The sequence below is a fragment of the Macrobrachium nipponense genome, chromosome 6 (genome assembly GCF_015104395.2).
Source record: "Macrobrachium nipponense isolate FS-2020 chromosome 6, ASM1510439v2, whole genome shotgun sequence".
In the NCBI taxonomy this organism is placed as follows: domain Eukaryota; kingdom Metazoa; phylum Arthropoda; class Malacostraca; order Decapoda; family Palaemonidae; genus Macrobrachium; species Macrobrachium nipponense.
Genome location: NC_061108.1, coordinates 82164397 through 82186896, shown reverse-complemented (window position 1 = coordinate 82186896; position 22500 = coordinate 82164397). Strand labels below are relative to the sequence as shown.

At 34.3% G+C, this 22500-nt stretch overlaps 1 protein-coding gene across 1 annotated transcript in view; it reads left to right on the top strand.

Moving 5' to 3' along the window:
• The window catches only part of LOC135216133 (glucose dehydrogenase [FAD, quinone]-like), a 67522-nt gene that overhangs the window by 13395 nt on the left and 31627 nt on the right, over nucleotides 1–22500 (top strand). The window contains exons 2-6 of the mRNA XM_064251212.1: nucleotides 12267–12416; nucleotides 13989–14194; nucleotides 19452–19641; nucleotides 20058–20189; nucleotides 21432–21553. Of these exons, the coding sequence (XP_064107282.1) occupies nucleotides 12269–12416; nucleotides 13989–14194; nucleotides 19452–19641; nucleotides 20058–20189; nucleotides 21432–21553 (798 nt within the window). The 5' untranslated portion in view covers nucleotides 12267–12268. The remainder of the gene's footprint in view (nucleotides 1–12266; nucleotides 12417–13988; nucleotides 14195–19451; nucleotides 19642–20057; nucleotides 20190–21431; nucleotides 21554–22500) is intronic.

Sequence of the window (22500 nt, the reverse complement as noted above, 5' to 3'; positions counted from 1 at the left end):
ACATTTACAAAGATTTACACCCCGGATTTTTATGTTTGTCCCCGACCATAATATTATATATTATGCCAGTCCTTCGTCAGTGAATTAGAAATACAGTCGCAACCAGCCAGGACCTTCATTTCTTTACCTGAGGTTCAGTCGTTCATAGAAATCAAATGTCATTGGGTGAATTATTTCATATAAAATAATTAATATATTATATTATATATATTATATATAATTATATATTATATCTATTATTTACATATATATATTATTATATATATCTATATATATAATATCTATATCTATATCTATATATATAATAATATTATATTATATATATATTAATATATATATATATATAATATATATATATAGATATATGATATAAGATATATATATTAATCTATATAATATAATATATAATATAATATATTATATATATATAACTATATATAATATAGATAATATATATATAGATATATTATATATATATAATATATATATATAAGTCTATAAAAGGTGAGAGATATATATACATATATATTATATATTATATAACATATATCATATATCTAGCTATATCTTATATACTATATCTATAGATATAGATATAGATATATATATATATATATCGATATATTATCATATATATATATATATATATATATATATAGATATATATATACTATATATATATATCTATATATATATATATAGATATTTTGCTTTATATATATATCTTATATATATATATCGTAGTATATATATATATATAATATATAAATATATATGTGTGTGTGTGTGTGTATGTGCATATATATACATGTATGTAATATTTTTACCTGTATAATTTCATGTTATTTGTGTACATACATGAATTATCTCCCTCTATTGTTCGGTATGAAACACCCGAGAGATCAGACCATCTCATTCCAAGGAATCCTTCACTAAGGTTCCTGTTTCCTAGAAGCGAGGATCAGGGAAGCCCTCCTCCTCGCGTCATTCTTTCCCCTTAACCTTGGTATCATCCTAGTGCCCACTGACCGTCAGTTGCCCACATCTGGGAAGAACTGGTATATACACTGATTTATTTCAATGCTAGGGTAAACCACCAAATGGCCACTTTTTCAATCGATATTTACTTGGTGAAACAACAATACAGTTACGTCTCTAAGCACACCATTCCAAAGATTGAAAGTTAATCCTTTGAATGGCGTGCTTAAAAATGTAATTGTATTGTTGCTTCACCAATTAGATATCGAGTGAAAAAAAATGGTCATTTCGAGTGAAATAGTGCCCATTTGGTCAGTGTACCCTATATTATTTTTTTCATTTGGGTTATTTGGAATTTTGTGATAATACTTTTTTTTACCTATTCTTGATGCAATAAAGATAACCTTGACTTTCAGGTGTTTTAGTAATGTAGGTATAGTGAAGTAAAATGGTAATACGAAATTGTTAAAGGGAAAATCTGGGCAGCAAAGTTTCTCCGGATGTAATGGGACATTGTCAGTCACCACAAATGATGGTGATCTGGAAGGCAGAAATAGATAAGGTAGAGATAGCATGAAAGGGACAGTCGGAGAGTAGCGAGGGAACATAAGAAAATATATCTATTAGGTGACTTTGATATTAAACAGTTTACCTTTGACGACAGTTTTCTCAACTCCAAGGCTGACTAAAGGGCTTTTAGCTTTCAACCGTCGTTATTTGTCCGACCCTTGAGTGCAAATTCCCATAGCAGAGTTGCAGAGCAATCACACCCGGGTGGAAAACGTACCCACCAGACAACATACCGATGATATTCGCCGTTTCCTGCTCTCGTCAGATGTCCCTCGAGACTTGCAGGTCAGTTACCCGAGGAGAAGAATATTTCAAAGACTGTTGCAGAAATTTGTATATCTTCATCCAGTGTACTTGAATGTTTGATGTCTTGAAATACATAACTTTTTATTGAAGAAAATGACATTCGATATCTGGGTGGTTTGCGTTCAAGTGCTAATTTCAGTTGGAATTATAATAGAGATTTTTTATCGAAAAAAATGACATTTAATATCAGGGAAGTTTGCGTTCAAGTGCTAATTTTAGTTGGCATTACAATAGACAGTGAAATTCCAACGGAATCATCTATGTTTTCTTTTATTTAATGCCTGTATATGACGAAGAGGGAAGCAGTAAAATTTAACCTTTTTTACATTAAACAAATCGGTTAAACCTAGACAACCGCACAATAATTAATTGAAAATGTCAAAACATTTCCAATCATTTACAAAAACTCCTGGTACAACTACCCTGAATATCTCATTGAAACCCATCGCTCACGTTGCTCGGTGGGGTTTCCCGAAGTTTTAATTCGTGACCTACGATTTGAAAGGTCTCCATGAAACCGTGAGAAAATTATTGAAGAGTATTTCTGCTTCAGGTATTGGTGTATGACACAAAAATCGTCTTCAGACATTCGAAGATTTCCTTATTTCAGCGACTGCTCAACCACATCATGCTGCCAGAATTTTTTGGGGTTTCTCATTTCTGAAAATTGACAGCGAATCTTGATTCGTTATTTCCTCTCGGCGTTTTATTTGTTGATTCGTTTTTCCTTCAATCTGTTCCGATGCAAGGTTCATGCTTTGGAATTTAATAGTAAAGCGGTTTAATTCTTGTTCCCATTAATGAATAAAAGATATTAATCATCAGCATTCACATAGAGGCCAACGGCAAAATGATAAGATTATAGCACGAAAAGAAATCTCAGAAAACATGTAGTGGTTTACGGCCATTTCAAATCAATTTCATATTGCCTACGCAGACATTAGCTGTCAATAGAACGTCGCATCTAGAACGTTATCAATTAACTTATACTTCATCAAAATCTCACTTTAATGTCATTTCATGTTTTCATTAACGGGCTGTAGCTAACCTCAAATGATTTAAAAAAAAAAATAAAGCTAAAACCCTTCCTGGACAGTTTAAAAATATCTTGCTTTTGCTTTCTTGAAACTGCAAATTCACAGATTAATCCTGGAACCTCAGAAAGTATATATATATATATATATATATATATATATATATATATATATATATATATATATATATGTATATATATATAATATCATAGATATATATATATATATATATATATATATATATATATATATATATATATATATAGCTAAGAGTCATTGAAAGACGACGTAAATTCAGTAACTTAGACACTTCTGGGTTCCTTTTCCACAATAAATCAGGAAAAGCAGTTGTGCGTGTCACTCTGCTTCGTTGAGCTGGAAAAGTAATATATGTCTGTCTGGGAAGACAAAAGAATCGTATAAAGTCAAACATGTACAAGCACCCAAGCACACAACATACTACAGACATGTTATATATACTTACATACTAAAAAAAAAAACACACACACACACACATATATATATATACATACATAATATATATATATATATATATATATATATATATATATATATATATATATATATATATATGGGTGTGCGTGTGCGTGTGTAAACTATACGAGTGCAAGATAGTTTACCTTTACTCTTGAGGATTCTCAAGCAAACGTCGTGAAACAGATAGAATCACAAAGAAAACTCGGCTTAACAAACCACACCTAAGATAAAAAAGGAGATAAAATCCTTTAATACCTACCAGGTATTAGATGAGGGAACCTATTAGATGAGGGACAGTTATCATCCTAGACTGACCCAGGTGTAGATTAACCAAGGAGAGGCTAATTACATTGCCAAGAGTTAGCGATTTTCTTAATTTTCTTTAAAATTCCATCTTTTTCCAGAATGCGTTCAACAGGATAAAGACTTGAATATTATTTGCATGTGTTACCTCTATTCATGTAGATTCGAAGAGAGATCTAGATATAATAATATAAAATCTACTCATTTTACTACAGCGGAAACATTCAGTTCTGGGAGTTTTTATCGTAGATGTACGAGAAGAGCAGTATTCCTTTGCTAGATCTGACTCATTGCTAATATGATTTATATAATACGTACACTTGCCTTCTGTAAGGATAAATAAAATCCAGTTGTATTTAGGAAATATAATAAAAACGTAAAAATTCACAACAGTTTCATGACCAACAACTGGTCTCTTTTTCAGGTGATTACAGAACAATGAAAAATAAAGGAAAGTTACAAATGTTAAGAAAAAAATATAAATAGCCACCTTCGGTCATTACCGAACTGCCACTATAAACAATTGTTAAATATTCAACGGCCTGACAATATTGTTCAGGTTGGCTGCTTAAATTCCATAATTGGGCAAAAAACTGCCAAACTTATAGTTACCGTATATAGGTTAGAATTTTGTTAATATGATGATTTGTTTTGACATTTAGTTTTCACCTGTCTGGACCAAACAAATTTAAACACAGTCCATAAATGGACTGTAAACAATGCCGCTATTCTGGTGAGGACTTTCACTTATGGGCATGTTTTTTCTTTTAAGTGTTGTCCGCGAGCTTACATTTATGTTGAATATTGTTAACTTTATTGGAGTAGACTCGAAGCCCATGAACATAGGAAAAAAAAGTGTTCATACGTAATTGTTTCGTTACCCATTTATTACAAAAAAATAAATTCACAGCTTTACTGTAGCAGGTGTCCAAAGTATAAGGTGGATAACGCAGACTCCACCTGTTGTCCTGATGTTCTGTAGTTCGTTGTCCAGGAACTCTGAAACGACAACGTTTTGTACTCAAAGTAACGTTCTGGAGATTACAAAGAAGGTTTTTTTATCAATATGATGTACTCAAAAATAATGTACAGAATTGCAGTAACAACACAAAGAACACTTTTCGCTGATGACGTCCCATTTAATTTTCAATTTTTGTCTTTCGCTAAACAGCTGAATTTCCCCAACGCTGAGAGCATTTTTGAGCAGTTTGCTCACGTTCCAAATCGAGAAGAACACGTCAGAAGAATATTTGTTCCGTACATCAACCTCACATGAATGTTCTAAATGGTTCGAAGAGACAGCCATTAATAGATACTCTCGGCCACCGCAGTTTTTCTCACGTCAATGAGCTTCAAAAGAGGTTTATCAGCTGAACATTGAACGGCTTCATTCAGTATAAAAAAAAAAACTGCATTTTTCGAGAAGAGTTTGCTAAAGAGATCTATATTGTTTCGTCAAGAAATAATTATATGTTCAGCACTCATGATCCAAGTTTTTTTTTTTTAAGATAAACATGGTGTGATCCAACCTCCAGCTTACACGGGACGCGTGCAAGATTGTCCCCTCGCAGAAGTTGTAAACATTATATTCATAACTTTAAACATAAATTAAAACGTGCTAAAATCTACGGACGAATAAAGCTGCTTCCGGTGGCGGAGCATCAGCAAATTAATTTAAGTCTTATAAGGAACCAATCACTCCAAATGGAGCCTGACCCTTACCACTTCAGTTTGATAATTACAACTAAATTGCAAATAGCATCATTCTGTAATTAATTACATTACAATTACTGACTATAATTTAAACTAAATTATTAGTATAATTACTCCAACCCTGCTCTCGAGGCAATAAAAAAACCACAATGAGGTATGAGCTTTATCACCATAAAACTCGACTGGAGCATTCAAGAGTGATTTAAGGATCAAAATATCCTTTTTTAAGGGACATGCCTAGCGTGCTTTTTTCTCTCGTGCCTAATGTGGTAATGAAAGTTAGGGGCCTATCTCTATATATATATATATATATATATATATATATATATATATATATATATTATATATCGAGCAACAATGTCCTTTAAATCTAATTCACTCTACCTCGGAATTAATAATATATTTTCATATATGCTTAACCGAAGGGGAATTTTTTCTCGATAATAGATTTGCCTGGACCAGGGCGCGAACCTATTGAAAAATTCCCCTTCGGTTAAGCATATATGAAAATATATTAATTCGAGGTAGAGTGAATTAGATATTAAAGGACATTGTAGCTCGATATATGTATATGAATCACGGAAATGTGATATGACTTATATATATATATATATATATATATCATTCAAGCTACAAATGTCCTTTAATATCTAAATTCACTCTACCTCCCAAATGATATATTTTCATATATGTACCGAAGGGGAATTTTTTAGTTGATAATAATTTCGTCCCCCCATGGGATGAACCACCGTCCAAGTGGACGAAATCAGGACAGTCCACTTGGACGGTGGTTCGATCCCATGTGGGGACGAAATTATTATCAACTGAAAAATTCCCCTTCGGTACATATATGAAAATATATCATTTGGGAGGTAGAGTGAATTTAGATATTAAAGGACATTTGTAGCTTGAATGATATATAAATGAATCACGGTTCGATGTGATAATTATTCATATATATATATAATATATATATATATATATATATATATATATATATATCATCAATGTTTCTATTATCCAGTTAAAGATGGCTTCCTCACAAGAAACCAAATAAGGCAATATTCAAAGGAAATAGATAGGGAGACTATATATATGTATGTATGTAGTATATATATATATATATATATATATATATATATACATATATATATATATATATATATATATATATATATATAGTATATATCAAATATTAGATGCATATGTATATAAATATGCATGTGAATGTTTGTGTGGGTGTGCGTGTGTGTATTTGTGCTTGTGGGGTGAGCGCGTGTGCAGATATGATGTAATTGTGCTTCAGTTTGTTTGTTTGTACTTGCGCAGTTGTATTTCTGTGATAGAGGTTGAAGAGCACGCAATGAAATATTCTGAATAAACTGAAAAAAAAAAAATTAAAAAAACCCAAAAATAAGCAATGTGAAGTGAGTCAACGGAGCAAGAATACCTGAGAAACACAAACCAAAATTTATACCTTTACTACAGTTGTTAAGTTCAAATCTTTTTTACGACAAAGTGTGAAGAGACGCGTCAGCTGGGAGGATCGTTACAAAGTTATTTTCACGGCCTCATGATTTTTGTGCAAGGATTTTATTTTATTAAGATTATTATTATGTTCCCCTGCGAGACATATTATATAACCACAATTGCTTGTAATAACCAGTCATTGTGATAGATGGTTCATTAAGAATGATTAGACTTTTACCCGTGTTAGACAATAACTTGCAGTGTTTTTATACTGAACGTCCTCTCTGAACAGACTCTCGTTTTCTGCTGCACAGCAGAGTTTTTCCTTATTTTTGTACGAGCCTGTAAAGGCAATTTTATATAGACTTGGGTTTTGGCTTATTACACTGAATTATGCAAAAATCAAATATGCTAAATAATTCTTTGGTCTATGGAAACAGAATAACATTAATATATGAAATATTAGATGCTACACTTACGAAGTTCGCTGCACTTCTTCTTCCCTGTCAATGTCAAAGATGAATTGTCTGATGTGATATTATACAGATTCCCCATTGGTGTGAAAGTCGCCGTCGCCGTTTAACGGAGATGGAGTAAATCATTGATTTCCTTACTCAGTCCTCAGGAACACTTTCCTTATAATATTATTTAATGTAATCAAACTTTAAGGTATTTGAAAATGGAGACTTCAAAAATTATAAAATGTCGTCTGTGTGGACCGGAAGTCAACATTTCATGGCACCCCAGAGGGGGTTGGTGCCGCCAGTGCACCTCGCAGAGCGCACTGTAGGTATTACTAAAGTTTCTTGACAGCGTGCCTTCGGCCCCAAGCTGCATCCCCTTTCTTTCCTTTTACTGTACCTCCATTCATATTATCTTCCTCCCATCTTGCTATTCACCTCTTTTATCTATTGCGCACCTTTCATATCAGCCTATTGTCAATTCCCTTTTCACCGCTGAATGACCTCATAGGTCCCAGTGCTTGGCCTTTGGTCTAAAAAACTATATTCATTCAATCATTCAGCATTCTATGGCACAGACCCAAAGATCGAGATCAAAGTCATACTTAGCGGTCAAAGGTCAAACTGAAATTTCCACTACATCGACCTTAAATGCTTTTCTCTATATGTTTACGAGTCTCCTGTTACGGAGACAAGAAAGGCGCACAGGTACAACATACTTTGTGTATGAAAGAATTTATTCGCACAATTATAAAACATACCGAAAATAATTCTAATTTTTTTCAATTAGATCCTTGTAGACTCATATTATTATTAACTTTTCTTTACTTCTTTACAGTTTATGATTAAAATTCATTACTATATTTCCACCAACAATGTCATTACTATGGTTTTTTTAATGAAACCTTTTCCCTCCCTTTCCCTATTTCCCTTCATCTACAAACATCTCCGTTAATCCTTGAACGTTTCAATATATTAAACGAGAGAATATACAGTAAATGCTCATAAACACCTCACACATAAAACAGCATGGCTGGAAGACCTCTTAGAATATAAAAGCGTTAGTAGTTATAGATCTTGACCTCCTTAAAGAACGGTGACTTCATTTCGGAATTTGGAGGACTGCCTTTCAACACATAACTCGAGAGCTTTCCGAAGTTTTCAAGGCCAGTGGTATGGAGCGGCTCACCCACGCCTATCTGGTATTTCCTCTCCGGCTAACATCTGATCGTAAAGGCCGTTTTTTTTTCTCTCTCTCTAAAGTTATGTCGTCATGACTCCATATATTTTCATTGCAGCTTCTCAAAGGGTTTCTTGTCCAATGAATGTTGACGTTAGAGGTGATGATGTTACCGCAACTGAAAAGGATGAAACAGGCAAACGAAACAGGATGATTAGTCATGCATGTATCAGAGTAAAAGGGGAACATACACATATTCACACACAACCACTAGATACATAATTGTATATGTGTGTGTTTTACGTGTGTCTTGATTTGACCTGCCACTTCGGTGGCCGCGAGTTCGATTCTCGGGCATTCCATTGAGTTGTTAGAGATGTGTATTTCTGGTGATGGAGGTTCACTCTCGACGTGGTTCGGAAGTCGCGTAAAGCCGTTGGTCCCGTTGCTGAATAACCAATGGTTCCATGCAACGTAAAAACACCATACAAACAAATAAACATGCGTCTTAATATGTGCAAAAGTAGATGTGTATGTGCTTCACTAGATCTGTAGTTTTTCGTTAGACGAGTGGGTTACGTTCTCGCCTACCGATTCGGTAGTCCGTAGTTCGCTCATCGCTCTGTAACGCGGAATCAAAAGGAATTTATTTCTGGTGATTAGAAATTCATTTCTCGATATAATGTGGTTCAGATCCCACAGTAAGCTGTAGGTCCCGTTGCTAAGTAACCAAGAGGTTCCTAGCCACGTAAACAGAAATCTAATCCTTCGGGCCAGCCCTGGGAGAGCGGTTAATCAGCTCAGTGGTCTGGTTGAATTAAGATATACTTACCTTTTCCTCCCTTTGCGTATTTATATATGTGCATGCGTGCGCGTCTTTGTGTGCGTGCGAGAGAGAGAGAGAGTATGCATACAGAATACAATACAGACACATGAATCACTTTAACGAACATTCAAATTATTGAAGAAAAAAAAAATTGATCTGATACAGGAATTCCAGGACATGCCTCAGGATGCAAACACCCAGTCACTAAACGGAATATAAGAAGGCCAGGGACGACGAAACCAAGGAAACGTGAAACACTGGCAAGATCCAGGAACCAGACAGACGACAAGAGAAGCATCTGTCGCAGACCTGATCATTATGGAAGTAGCAACACCGAACAGTTGTCCGTCCGTCCGCAGTGACTGGGGTTTTGGCGCCCATTTCCAGGAATTCCTGTACCGGATGATTCTTCTTCTTCTTCTTCTTCTTCTTCTTTTTTTAGTGAACTGAATGTTCTTAAAAGTGATTCATGTTTATGTATTGTAGTCTGTATTCATTCTCTCTCGCTCTCTCTCTCTCTCTCTCTCTCTCTCTCTCTCTCTCTATATATATATATATATATATATATATATATATATATATATATATATATATATATATATATACATATATGAGAGAGACAGAGTAGGTGAGAGACAGAGAGATAGAGAGAGAGAGAGAGGGAGAGAGTATGAATACAGGTTACAATACATACACATGAATATACATATAAATATATATATATATATATATATATATATGAGACTTTTACCTTATGGCCCTATTCTTGAGCCTTATTGACTCCAGTACCCAGCCTCAGCTGGGTCGACTGATGTGCGGCAGCGCGAGATGGTACAAAGACTGAATGTGAGCACATTTCAGAAAACCAAAACCACATTTGCTTTTGGTCATGTAACCATTGGCATATCAAGAATTTCTGCTGAAATGAACTAATTACGAAAAGATATTAAAATTACAACTTTTATACTTTTAAAAGCGTTCAGGCTAACACAGTCTTCGTAGGATTTACCCTGCTGTCCAGTTAGATAGCAGCATACCTTAAGTTAGTTATATATATATATATATATATATATATATATATATATATATATATATATATATGTATGTATGTATACACACACACACACACACACACACACACCACACACATATATATATATATATATATATATATATATATATATATACACACACACACACACACACAGACAGCACTAGTTTAAAAAACTGATATAAATCTTTGTACTTCTTTTCATTCGCAATAACTGACCGCTTCTCTCTCACTGTAGACTGACATTACGAAATGCCTGCGGATTCTCTACACGCAAGTCCTATTAAAATAGATTTAGCGTCGTAAAAGTAAAGCCAAGAATAAAGTATTTTGTTGAAAGGTGCCTACAATCACTTCGTCGTTCGGGGAACGAAACCCAAAGTCACCTTGTTGAAATCCTGCTGGCTCGACCGCGAACTGAGACCAGAGAGACTTCGCTGAGACTAGAATGAGCTGTCTCGACTCTCCCCACAACTCTGCCGATTCCGGAAGACGAGATAAATGTGTTCGGATGGATTGTGAAATCTAAGGACAAGTCCAAGTACTCGGACCCTATTTTGGTCTTTCAGCGCCGTACCGGAATGAAATAAATACGTTAATGATTAATGAAATGTAAATGAAGGTGACGATAACCTGCAGGGCATGACAACGTAAAAACAATTCGGATTGTTACAGTTTGACATCCATATTTCTGTATTGGAAAAATAATAATTTTTCATAGTAAAGCATCAAAGTTCTCGTCCTGAAGAAATAAAAATATTTACCTCTTTAATTAAATAAAAAACCACAAAATTTCTTCGTATCAGAAACACAAAAGGATTCGTATGAATAACATCATTTGTATTCAGATTTTTATCAGTTACGTATAGAGAGAGAGATAGAGAGTCTGAGCTCCCTTGCATAAATTGAATAAGTTTCTATAAGAGCTTGGACGTTTGTACTTAAGTAAAAAAATTACGTAAAATAAAATAATTAAACTTTCATGTAAGTACAACAAGGCTTTTTGAGCTGACAACTTTTAGAGTGGTCTGGAATCTACTGCCATATTTTTACTTATTTGTAGCAACGTAAGTCTACAATAAATAGATAGATAGATAGATAGATAGATAGATAGATAGAATAGATAGATAGATAGATAGATAGATAATTTTGCGGTAAAGAAAGCATATGCTCATTGTAGTACATAATCACAAGTTTTTGTAATTTTCAGGTGTCCCAGACACTGAGATCTTATACTATATAGAAAACAATTAATTCTTTAAAATTTAATTTATTGTCTAAGACACTTTACCATTTCTTCTTTACTGGACACAAAACTTGAAGAAATACGTAGATGTTATATGAACAATAATCTGCAATACGGTACATCAATAACTGTTAGATTAAATTTATACCTGTTCTGACGAATGAATACTGCCATTCGACGCTGACATTACGCAAGGCATTAGAGTGAAAGGGTAACCAAGTCTCTCTCTCTCTCTCTCTCTCTCTCTCTCTCTCTCTCTCTCTCTCTCTCTCTCTCTCTATCTGGTTATTGGTCACTCCGAGTAGATGTTACAGAGAATAGCAAGATGATAAAATATCTTTTTCTAAAATGTCATTGCGAAGGACGCCCCAGAGCCGATCTTTCCTGGATAGTGACCTCAGCAAAGTTCGGAGGTCGTTATCTATAGGGCGATTATTTCTGTGGAGTCATTATCTTTATGATATTTACAGTCTTTTGTTTATATTTTGACGGTCACCCCAACAGGCTTGTACTAAACACGCCTCAAAGGTGGATACGTACCAGGTTAAAACCTTTGGAGGTCACTCACCATCTAGGAACGATCCGCCAGAGCTGTTAACTGACTGACCTTTTCCTCCTCTTCCTCTTCAGGAATGTTAGACCTACGGCAGGTGAGGTGGGTCCTCCCAGCCGTCCTGCCCCTGATACGATTCCTGCTGTCGGCTTTCCTGAACGACGCGAACCGAGAGGACGCCTTCAACCCCCCCAAGTATCTTCTCCCTCATTATGACTTCATTATCGGTAAGGAATCTTAAATCATGCGTTCTGAGACGACCTCGAGGACAGATGAGTTACTGCACTTGACGAAACATGACGTTACGCAGGTAAAAGCGGCTTTTGGCTTCTTTGCTCCGGAAATTGATGTATCATACTTATTAATTTTGACGCATGCATCGATCATATATATATATATATATATATATATATATATATATATATATATATATATATATATATATATATATATATATATATATATATATATATATATATATATATATATTAATTTTTGTTGAATTAAGTGATTGAAATAAACGTTTGAGTGGTAATATATCATGCCAACGTCAGTGATGTTTACTATATGAAAGCGGCATTGTGTTGAGTATATACTTCAACTTTAACCACTATTCTAACACATGTCAAGCAGCAACCGTCATTTTTCATAATTACTAGAAATTACTTCTTGTTCTCTTTATTACCCCGTCTGTTTACGTGATAATAAATCAAATTTCCTCTCTGTTTCTGAAACACCTTACAGCATGGTCGAAGGGCGAAGACAGTCACTCAGCAGTTTTTCGTGCAAGAAAGTGGATGTAAACATAGATGTTACGGGTTTTACATAGCAGCATTATAGTTCTCATGGGATATTATTGTAATTCACCAATTCATGTCCATAATGGCGTTCATTGATTGCAATCATAGAGAGAGAGAGAGAGAGAGAGAGAGAGAGAGAGAGAGGAGAGAGGAGAGAGAGAGAGGTTTCTTATGATATTGATAACAGTCAATGGCTTGAACTTCCTTAGGCGCTGTTACCGTTTTCACTTTTATCTATCCGGAACCGCGAAGGTTAGAGAACCGTTTAGAATTTGAATGCAGAGACCTTGTTTCTTATAACGGGAACATTCTTAGAAAGGCTTTTAAAGGGATGATATTTGCAGTCACTCGCTTTCAGAAGTTTTTTTTTTTTGGTAAATGTAAAAGAGACTTCTGCACCAAGATATCATATATATATATATATATTATATATAATATATATATATATATATATATATATATATATATATATTATATATATATATATATATGAACGAAAGACGATAACTTTCACAATATTTCGGCAAATTTCTGAAATAATCTCACCCACAGTGCATTATATACACCATTTCTAATACCCTTCAGTCAAAAAACTTATATATATATATATATATATATATATATATATATATATATATATATATATATGTATATATATATATATATATATATATATATATATATATATATATTATATATAGTTTTTGACTGAAGAGTATTAGAAATGGTGTATATAATGCACTGTGGGTGAGATTATTTCAGAAATTTGCCGAAATATTGTGAAAGTTATCGTCTTTCGTTCATGTTTTAACTGAATAGGAATAAGATGTGTGACATGACTAAGCCCCGTAAACGTCTTCATAATTTGGACAGCTTATCAAAGTCTACCTCATGCACAAGGAACATTTAGAATAATAGGTTCTTTCTTACAAATCTCCTTCTTATTACCGATAAAGGCCATTGAATAAAACCTCTGTGTTCTAATTATTATGCAATCAGTTGGTGGCGGCACAGCCGGGTGCGCATTAGCTGCTCGACTGTCGGAGGTCGAAGACTGGAACATCTTGGTGCTGGAAGCTGGGGGACCCCCGCCCCCTGAGAGCGTCATCCCCGCCCTCAGTCGGCTCTTCTACTTCCCTAATTCGGCGACATGGAATTATAAATTGGCCCCGCAGAGATACGGCCTCAGATACTTCATCAATAGGGTAAGTCATCATTAAATCTGTGCCAAACGATTTTTGAAATAGTGGAAGTTTTACTGTTGTCACAAAATCTAAAAATAACACAACACTTCTGTTTAATCTATGGTCTATTTCAATACTCTAGAGCTGCGATACGCCTTGCAAGTATACTCAATAGAAATTTCATTTTAACCTTAAAGACTGAAATGATTTGCCAGTGAATACTGTGTGAAAAATTGCATAACTGAGGATATGCATTATGCTTCATCATGAATGTTTATGGGAATTTGACATCCAAATCTAAATTTAAAAATACTTTTGACTAAGGTGTCACGTTACTACTGAATCTATTCATTTTAACACAACCCTACTAAAGCTTAAGGCTGATATGACACAATAACAGTTAGTATAGATGACATGATGACCTTGTAATACACTTAGATAGATGCACTTGTATGTGAAAACGAAAAGTCCCCATAGAAGTACAGTGAAACATCAGGAGAACAGAATAACGTATCAAGGGTATCAGTTGTGAAGACTTTTCATATCCCTTAGGAGCAAATGAAATTACACACGACCTGGATCGTCTCTTCGTTGTCTCTGCGAGCCATAGTAAAAACAGACAGGTAGTGGGCGCGGCTCCATGGACAACAATCTATTTCAGAACTTTTATTTCATTATGTTGTTACCTATGAAACGATGGCTTAAATCCTTTAAGTGATGCTTGCGTGGTTTTAGCATCAGCGTTCAGTTCCATACGAATACAGATTTTCACGAGGTAACTTGCTGTAACTACTATTCATAAATGGCTGTCCGACCAGACAGGTTAACGCAGTCGCTGCAACAGAGGCAGTATGGATTTTTCAAGAAAAGAGTCCAAGTCGTTTCACTCCTTCACGGAGCAACTGCTGAGTCATAGCACGTGTGTGTGTGTGTGTGTGTGTATGTATGTGTTTGTGTGTGTATTTGTTCTATGTAAATATTTGCACAGGTGTGGAGCAACAAACCTTTAGTTAACGTCACAATGATTGAAATTAAGGGACGTTAATTTCTATCATTGTGACAAACCAGGAAACTACTTTTTTCTGTCATAAGTAAATGGTAACAGTCATCCATTAACGTTGACATGATGACAAATGACGTTAAAAATGCGTACGTGACTTCTACAGTTGTTAGGTCACGTGCTATAACAAAGAGTCCCACATATTTTTCTCTGTCTTTCTGCAGGGGCAAAATATAAATCTATACTGTCAACAAAGGGACATCTGCTCCATTTGTCAGAGATGTCCTTGGTATGTCCAATTCTCGGAAGGACAAAGTAACAATCTGTCTCACTTTGCGGTAATTATTATTCTAACGGTACAACGTCTGACATATGCTTCCCCTAGACTGGGATGACATATACCAAAAGAGACATATGCTCTCGCTCAGATGAAATATCTTAACAGTCTGTTTATTTGACATACAAGATTTCTCGTGGTTCATTTATAAAAGTTAATCACTGACAGAAACTTTTCATATGGTATTCATAATAGATACAGCAAAATTATAGATATGTATATACATACTTTTTCCTTTTACTAGACCTGTTATAAACATTCCATGAGGATATATACATATGTATATATATATATATATATATATATATATATATATATATATATATATATATCTGTGTGTATGTTAGCGCATGTGAGTATCCTATTAGCTGACCTCTTATTGAGTGCATTATCACAAACCTAAGTTAGTATTTTTGCTTCCATTTCCTTATCTTTTTTTAATCCTATCTCTCTCTCTCCTTCTCTCTCCTCTCTCTATCTCTCTCTCTCCTCTCAATCTTTTTCTCTCCTCTCTCTCTCTCTCTCCTCTCTCTCTCCACTTTTATATATATATATATATATATATATAATAATATATTATTTTTTATTAATTTTATTTTTATATATAAAATAGTTTATTATATAATTAATATATATATTATTTAATTATTTTTTATAAATAATATTTAAAATAATATTTATTATATATATATATTAATATATAATATATATATAATATAATATATATAATATAATTAATAATATATATATATATATGTGTGTGTGTGTGTGTGTGTGTGTGTGTGTGTGTGTGTGTGTGTGTAGGGCCTTTGAAGACTGCCATCAGTTAATTCTTAAACTTAGTACGGATTGTACTCCTTACGACCACCGAGGTGGCTGTCGTCAGTGAATGCAGACCTACTATGAGATTCAGGGCCTCTGTAACACGGTTTTTTCGCAATAACTTTTTATCTATGCATTTCATAAATATAACGCTTATTCAGAATACACATTATATCTACACATAAATTTTGACTGTATTCTGCATTACGTAGGTTGAATAAATTTGGTACTTATTATGTAAAAGTGACTTTTTTTGAAGACGGGCCAACTTACTCAGAGAAAAGGTTTCGAACGCACTCGTTACGTAACTTATGACAGCATTTCTTTCCTCTTTCTCGATGGATGATTGGCTATACGTAACGAAAGCTAAACCTCTGGCAACAATGACATAAAAATGTAAATTCAAGCAAAGCAGTACACCTTTATGAACTCTGAAACCTCTCCACTGATAATTGTCAAAATGAACAAACCAACAAAATATGTTAATAAATACAAAAACACTTCGATTATTAGTCTAACTCCAAAATAAGTTTCCTAAGAAATTACAGTCTACTTTAAAGGTCACAATTAGATTGACAAGATGTAGGGAATAGTTGGTAATTTTCAAAAACATAGTAGACAAGCTTGATTCCATAACTGCTATATCCAATGTCAAGCAATTGTTATTTATTGGCTATCTACCTATTTACTAAAAAAAAAAAAAAAAAAAAAAAAATAGCGATACCGCATTTTAGCTTTGAACCTTCACCAATAATTATCGTTAGAACGGTGACTTCATGAGGCTCCACCCACTTTGGCCTCGTTATAATTCAGGATAACACTGAAGGCTATCATGGGCATTGTTGGATTAGAAAATTTAACTTTTGGCTATAAAAACTCATTTCTCGAGTAGATGCAAGAAGTGCTAAATGATCCTCAAGGATCCCATCAGTTGGCCTAAACGTTTAATTCATGTATTTTACTGCTATTACTACAGTAGTATTACTACGCTAGCACAGATACCCCACCCACATCTATGTATCGTTCTGCCATTCATAAAGTCTTTGTCATGGCCACGGGCTTTCTCTTGACTGTAAAAAGTTGCAAGTTATAAGCCAAATGCAGTTTTGCAACCACTGGGAAAATTCCAAATCCTGTTAGCCATTATTGACTGCTATGGGTTTCAGAGCCGATGGAATAAGGTGAATGAGTCTGGTGGATGGGCGGGGCAAAATTTCGTCAAATGTTGTTTACCTGGCTTACGTAATGAATGTTTTTCGACTCTTGGCTCGTAATCATTGGCCATGGCATCGGCTGGATAATTTTTACTCTATGAAAATTAAAACTATCAGGTTTAGGTCACTGATAATGCTGCCAAAATTTGTGTGTGGTTGTAAAATATACATATGTCAACTTTCAGCTACACCCGATGCTTTGATAATGAGCAAAGTCCAAAAAACCGTGTTACAGAGGCCCTGAATCTCATAGTAACATAGTTGGCTGTTACCCTCGAGAAAGTGAGGCACCTCCACCACTGAAGAAACGTTTCTTTCTTCCCTCAAGCAGCTCACATCCTTCCAGTAAGCACTTCCCTGGATTTTGGATACGACCTAAAATTGGCACTTCCGGAGCATGCAGTGACCTGGTAGTAACGCTTCCTACCACAACGGCAGCTGTCAATTTTTATTTGACTGGCCTACACGGCAACTCATCTAGAATCAGCACTGACAGTATGACTTGAGATATCTACTTCATTAAATAGACATAAAAAAAATAATAATAAATACGTTCGCCTAACTGCAAATGTAGGTTTCCTGACAAATGAAGCCTGGGGTCAGTAAGGAGATAATGTAATCAGAAGGATAAAAAATAAAAAAACCAGAAAAACAGAGTACAAGAATAAAGGAGATATACGTACGAAAACAATTTTACATAGGTTAGTACAGAATCACTCGTGCAAGTTCATAACTAGTTGAAGGAATTACATAAGTGGTTAGATATTACGTGCCTGGCTGGATACAGGAACTTGTAAAATATGATTCTCTCCATTTTATGAAACTATCACTTTTAACAACCTATACAAATGATAATCGCAATTTAGCCCCAGCTGAACATTTAGTGCACCCAGGACTGTTCAAAGAGACTTACATCACCACTTTTAGAATCGAAAACGGGTTCCATCATTTATGCCTTCATCTCTTTGCTGATTCCATTTTACTTCCATTCACTCGTTATGTAAAATATCTGCAACGTTATGACACTGGGTCTCAGGCGTTTTCAGCAATTACCGTTTCTTGATAATGTATCTCTATTTATAGTCTCGGTAAACCTCTTAGGGGGTGTAATGTTTCTTGATTTTTTGTTGCGTTTCTCTCTTTCTATTTTCTTTAAGTTCTGTGTTTTGTATTTCAGATATTTCACCTCCTTCACGCTCTCACAACCATAACTTTTTCTCTTTATTCTTTCAATAGACAATGTTACTTTCACAGATAAGATTTCTTGATTTGCTTCTTCTCCGCCGGGGGTTAGAACAAAAGTGCGCATTCTTCTATTATTTTCAACCTAACGCAGAAGTATTTTCAGACGTACATTCTGCCATTAGTTAAATTGTTTCTACACTAACGTCTCAGAAAGCTGAATATCAGAGCCGGTCACGAGACATCACTAATTATGTGTCTGCATGAGCTGCAGTTATTTCCTTTACCTGCTGATTTTGAAGGCCATGCCTCTCTTCTCGGTTTGGGCAGGGAATCTGATTGTGTGTTGTCCTTGTTTTGTTTAAGGAACAAAGATCTTGGACCTCCTATTATCATTTACTTCATTCGTCTCCTTTCTTATTTCTAACATTGCCAAGACGATTAATATCTATTATTTTTCATTCGTTATTTTTATTTTTTTTTTTTCATTAATACTTCATTCGTCTCCTCTCTTATTTCTAGCACTACCTAAACGATTATTTTTTATGGTTTTTTATTCTTTATTTTATTTTTTTATTTTTATAACTTTTTTATATAGCTGTATTTTTATTTGTACCCAAACGATTATTTCTTATTTTTTGTATTCTTTATTTTGTTTTATTATTCTATTTATTAGATATTTTTATTTCTTATTTATTTATTTATATTTTCTCTTTTGAGCAGAGCAGCCCGGTGCCCCATGGGAAAGTGCTGGGTGGGTCGTCTACCGTCAACGGGATGCTGTATTTGAGAGGCAACAGGAAAGATTTTGACCACTGGGCTTCCCTGGGGAATCCTGTCTGGGATTACGAGTCTGTCCTGCCTTACTTCAAAAAGTCCGAAGGTTATGTTGGCCCTCGCCTCCTCTACACAGGTTAGTTGCTATGTTAGTCTCTCTCTCTCTCTCTCTCTCTCTCTCTCTCTCTCTCTCTCTCTCTCTCTCTCGTGTAAGTAGATTTTTCTTTCTATTGACTAGACTTGCCTGAAAAAATTAGATTTCACCATTCAAATCACTTTGTTTTTTAAGAATCTTTGTTCTGATTTTGCATAAAACTGCCAACTTCCAGCGTGAAGAATTCCAGTCACAATTACGATTTGAAAAAAAAAAAATAAACACAGGTATGGTAGGTGCAATGCAAAGACAATATGTACATGCCTCACAGTATGGAGCTCCATATATCGTGAAAATGTGACTCATTGCACTTGAATATTTTTGGTTTTAAGCGTCCACTATCGCAGAAAATCCGTAATTATTTATGAGTTCATTTAAAAACACCTTTTTCTTTTCAGAGAACTACCACGGGCGTACTGGCCCTCTGATAGTAACTCCGGATGAGGGCGGCGTGTTTACCGAAGCCTTCCTGAGGGCTGGCCAATATTTGGGTTACAATATAATCGATCCAAATGGCCCTGAGCAAATAGGTAAGTAGAAGTTGATGTTTTAAGCATAAATGCTTCATCAATTTTTATGCTTTAAAAAATCAGTGTTCACAAGACAGAGGGATTTTGCTCTCCACAGTGAGTTTACAAAGGAAGATACTAAGACAAACTCCATATATCTAGTATACTGGAAGGAAGGGATGTAAGTGTAAACGTATACACATCATGAATAAAGGCAGACATTGTCAAACATACATACATACATACATAAATGCACTTATATGAGAATCTCATCAATAAACTGATGGACGTATACGTATATACCTCAACATAAGATTATAAAATAATTACGCATTTATTTCTTGCCACTGTATATATATATTATATATATATATATATATATATATATATATATATATGTATATATATATTATATATATAATAATATATGTATATATATATATATATATATATATATATATATATATATATTATATAAATATGTGTGTATATACATAAAGTGTGTATATTCATGTTATCAGAAATGATATATCAAGGGAGAATTTAATGTTAAGTCCATCATCAGCTTGAGTTTAATTATGTATCAACAACAGAAAGTCCCCATTATACAAAGACTATCACTATCACATGGCGAAAAAGATTGAAAGTAAATAATATACAGAAATCCACATGAGTCATACAAGTACTTCATTTAGCCGGGCAGAATTTACAGGTGACTTCTTCAAATGTTAAATTCCGTGTGTCCTTTGGACGTTGTTGTTAAACTCCCCATTTCGATATTTTCGTTCGGTTCTTTTTTTTTATGGAATTCAGGAGGTTAATGATATTGTTTCAATATTCTTTTGTGTCATCTCTCTCTCTCTCTCTCTCTCTCTCTCTCTCTCTCTCTCTCTCTCTCTTTATAATGGATGGGAACTAGAGCTGAAGAGATACAACACATCTCATTGCGTGGAATAAACTGCCACCAGAAGTTGTAAGCAGCAACAGTGTAGACGAGTTTAAAAGAATGCTAGAGAAAATCATGAGGACAATGTGAATGAACAGTAAAACCTGCTCCTAGAGATAAGTGAGAACACGATGCGTTCTCGGATGGACTAACAAGTCTTTGAGACATACTGATCACTGTAGCTCCCTCTCTCTCTCTCTCTCTCTCTCTCTCTCTCTCTCTCTCTCTCTCTCTCCAGAAAGTTAACCAGTATTTACCCAATACCTCTTCCTTCATGAATGCACAGCCTAAATATTTTACGTTTTAACACTTGATAGGTTTTGCACCAGTGGACTACACCATCAACCGTGGGGAGAGATGGTCGCCTGCGATGGCCTACCTGGCACCTGCAGCCAGGCGTCCAAACCTTCACATATTGCACAGCGCTACTGTCATGAAGGTAATGATTTGGCTTGACAGGTAATAGGTTAGTCAGTGGTCGCCAACCGGTGGTCCATGGTCCGTGAAAAAATGTCGATGGTCCGCAGAAAAATTGGGACATTATTTCAATGTTTATGTTTTCTTGATCCTTTTCAGGCAACCCTCATACAATTTGCACAGAAGACAGAGCCCAGTGTTGCCAATCTAACATTGAAGCCAAAAATCAACAAACTTATTTCAAACAAGCAGGAACAACTGAAATGTGTAATACTGAAACAAACTTCGAATTTTCAATTTTTTGAATAATTAAACTATAATTTTGTTACATTTAATAGATGCTTTTCATATTACTAAAACAAAGGTTTTCTGACTATTATTATGTAAACGTATTTGCCTTTTTTTTAAATTCGTATTAGTGGTCCACCAAATTTTATTGCCTTTTATTATTATATTATTATTATTATTATTATTATTATTATTATTATTATTATTAGACCATGAGCTGCTTAGAATTTCAATCTGATATGATGAAATTTTAAATTTTCACCTTGTCGTATGCTGAAAGAATATATTAGAATTCTTCAAGCCCCTCTTTTCTCTTTTTGGGCTGATCTTGACGCAAAAGCCTGTGCCAACTCATGGCTGACTTAATCTAGAGAGAAAACTTATGACAGTCAAGTTATTCCCAGCGACCATCACGTTGTCCAATTTTGTTTCATTTCATTCTCCCAAACCTTCATATTTTATGTTTCCATCTGTCTTTTTCAAAGAGTGCAAATATCCTTTCCAGTAATTGGGTAAATATATATATGGGAATATATATATATATATATATATATATATATATATATATATATATATATATATACATAGATATCTCAAGTATGAAAGGCCCATTAAAACACCCTGGTTTAAACATAAGAACTATATTTCAGAGTCATTCCACCGAAATATAGACCGTAGCTT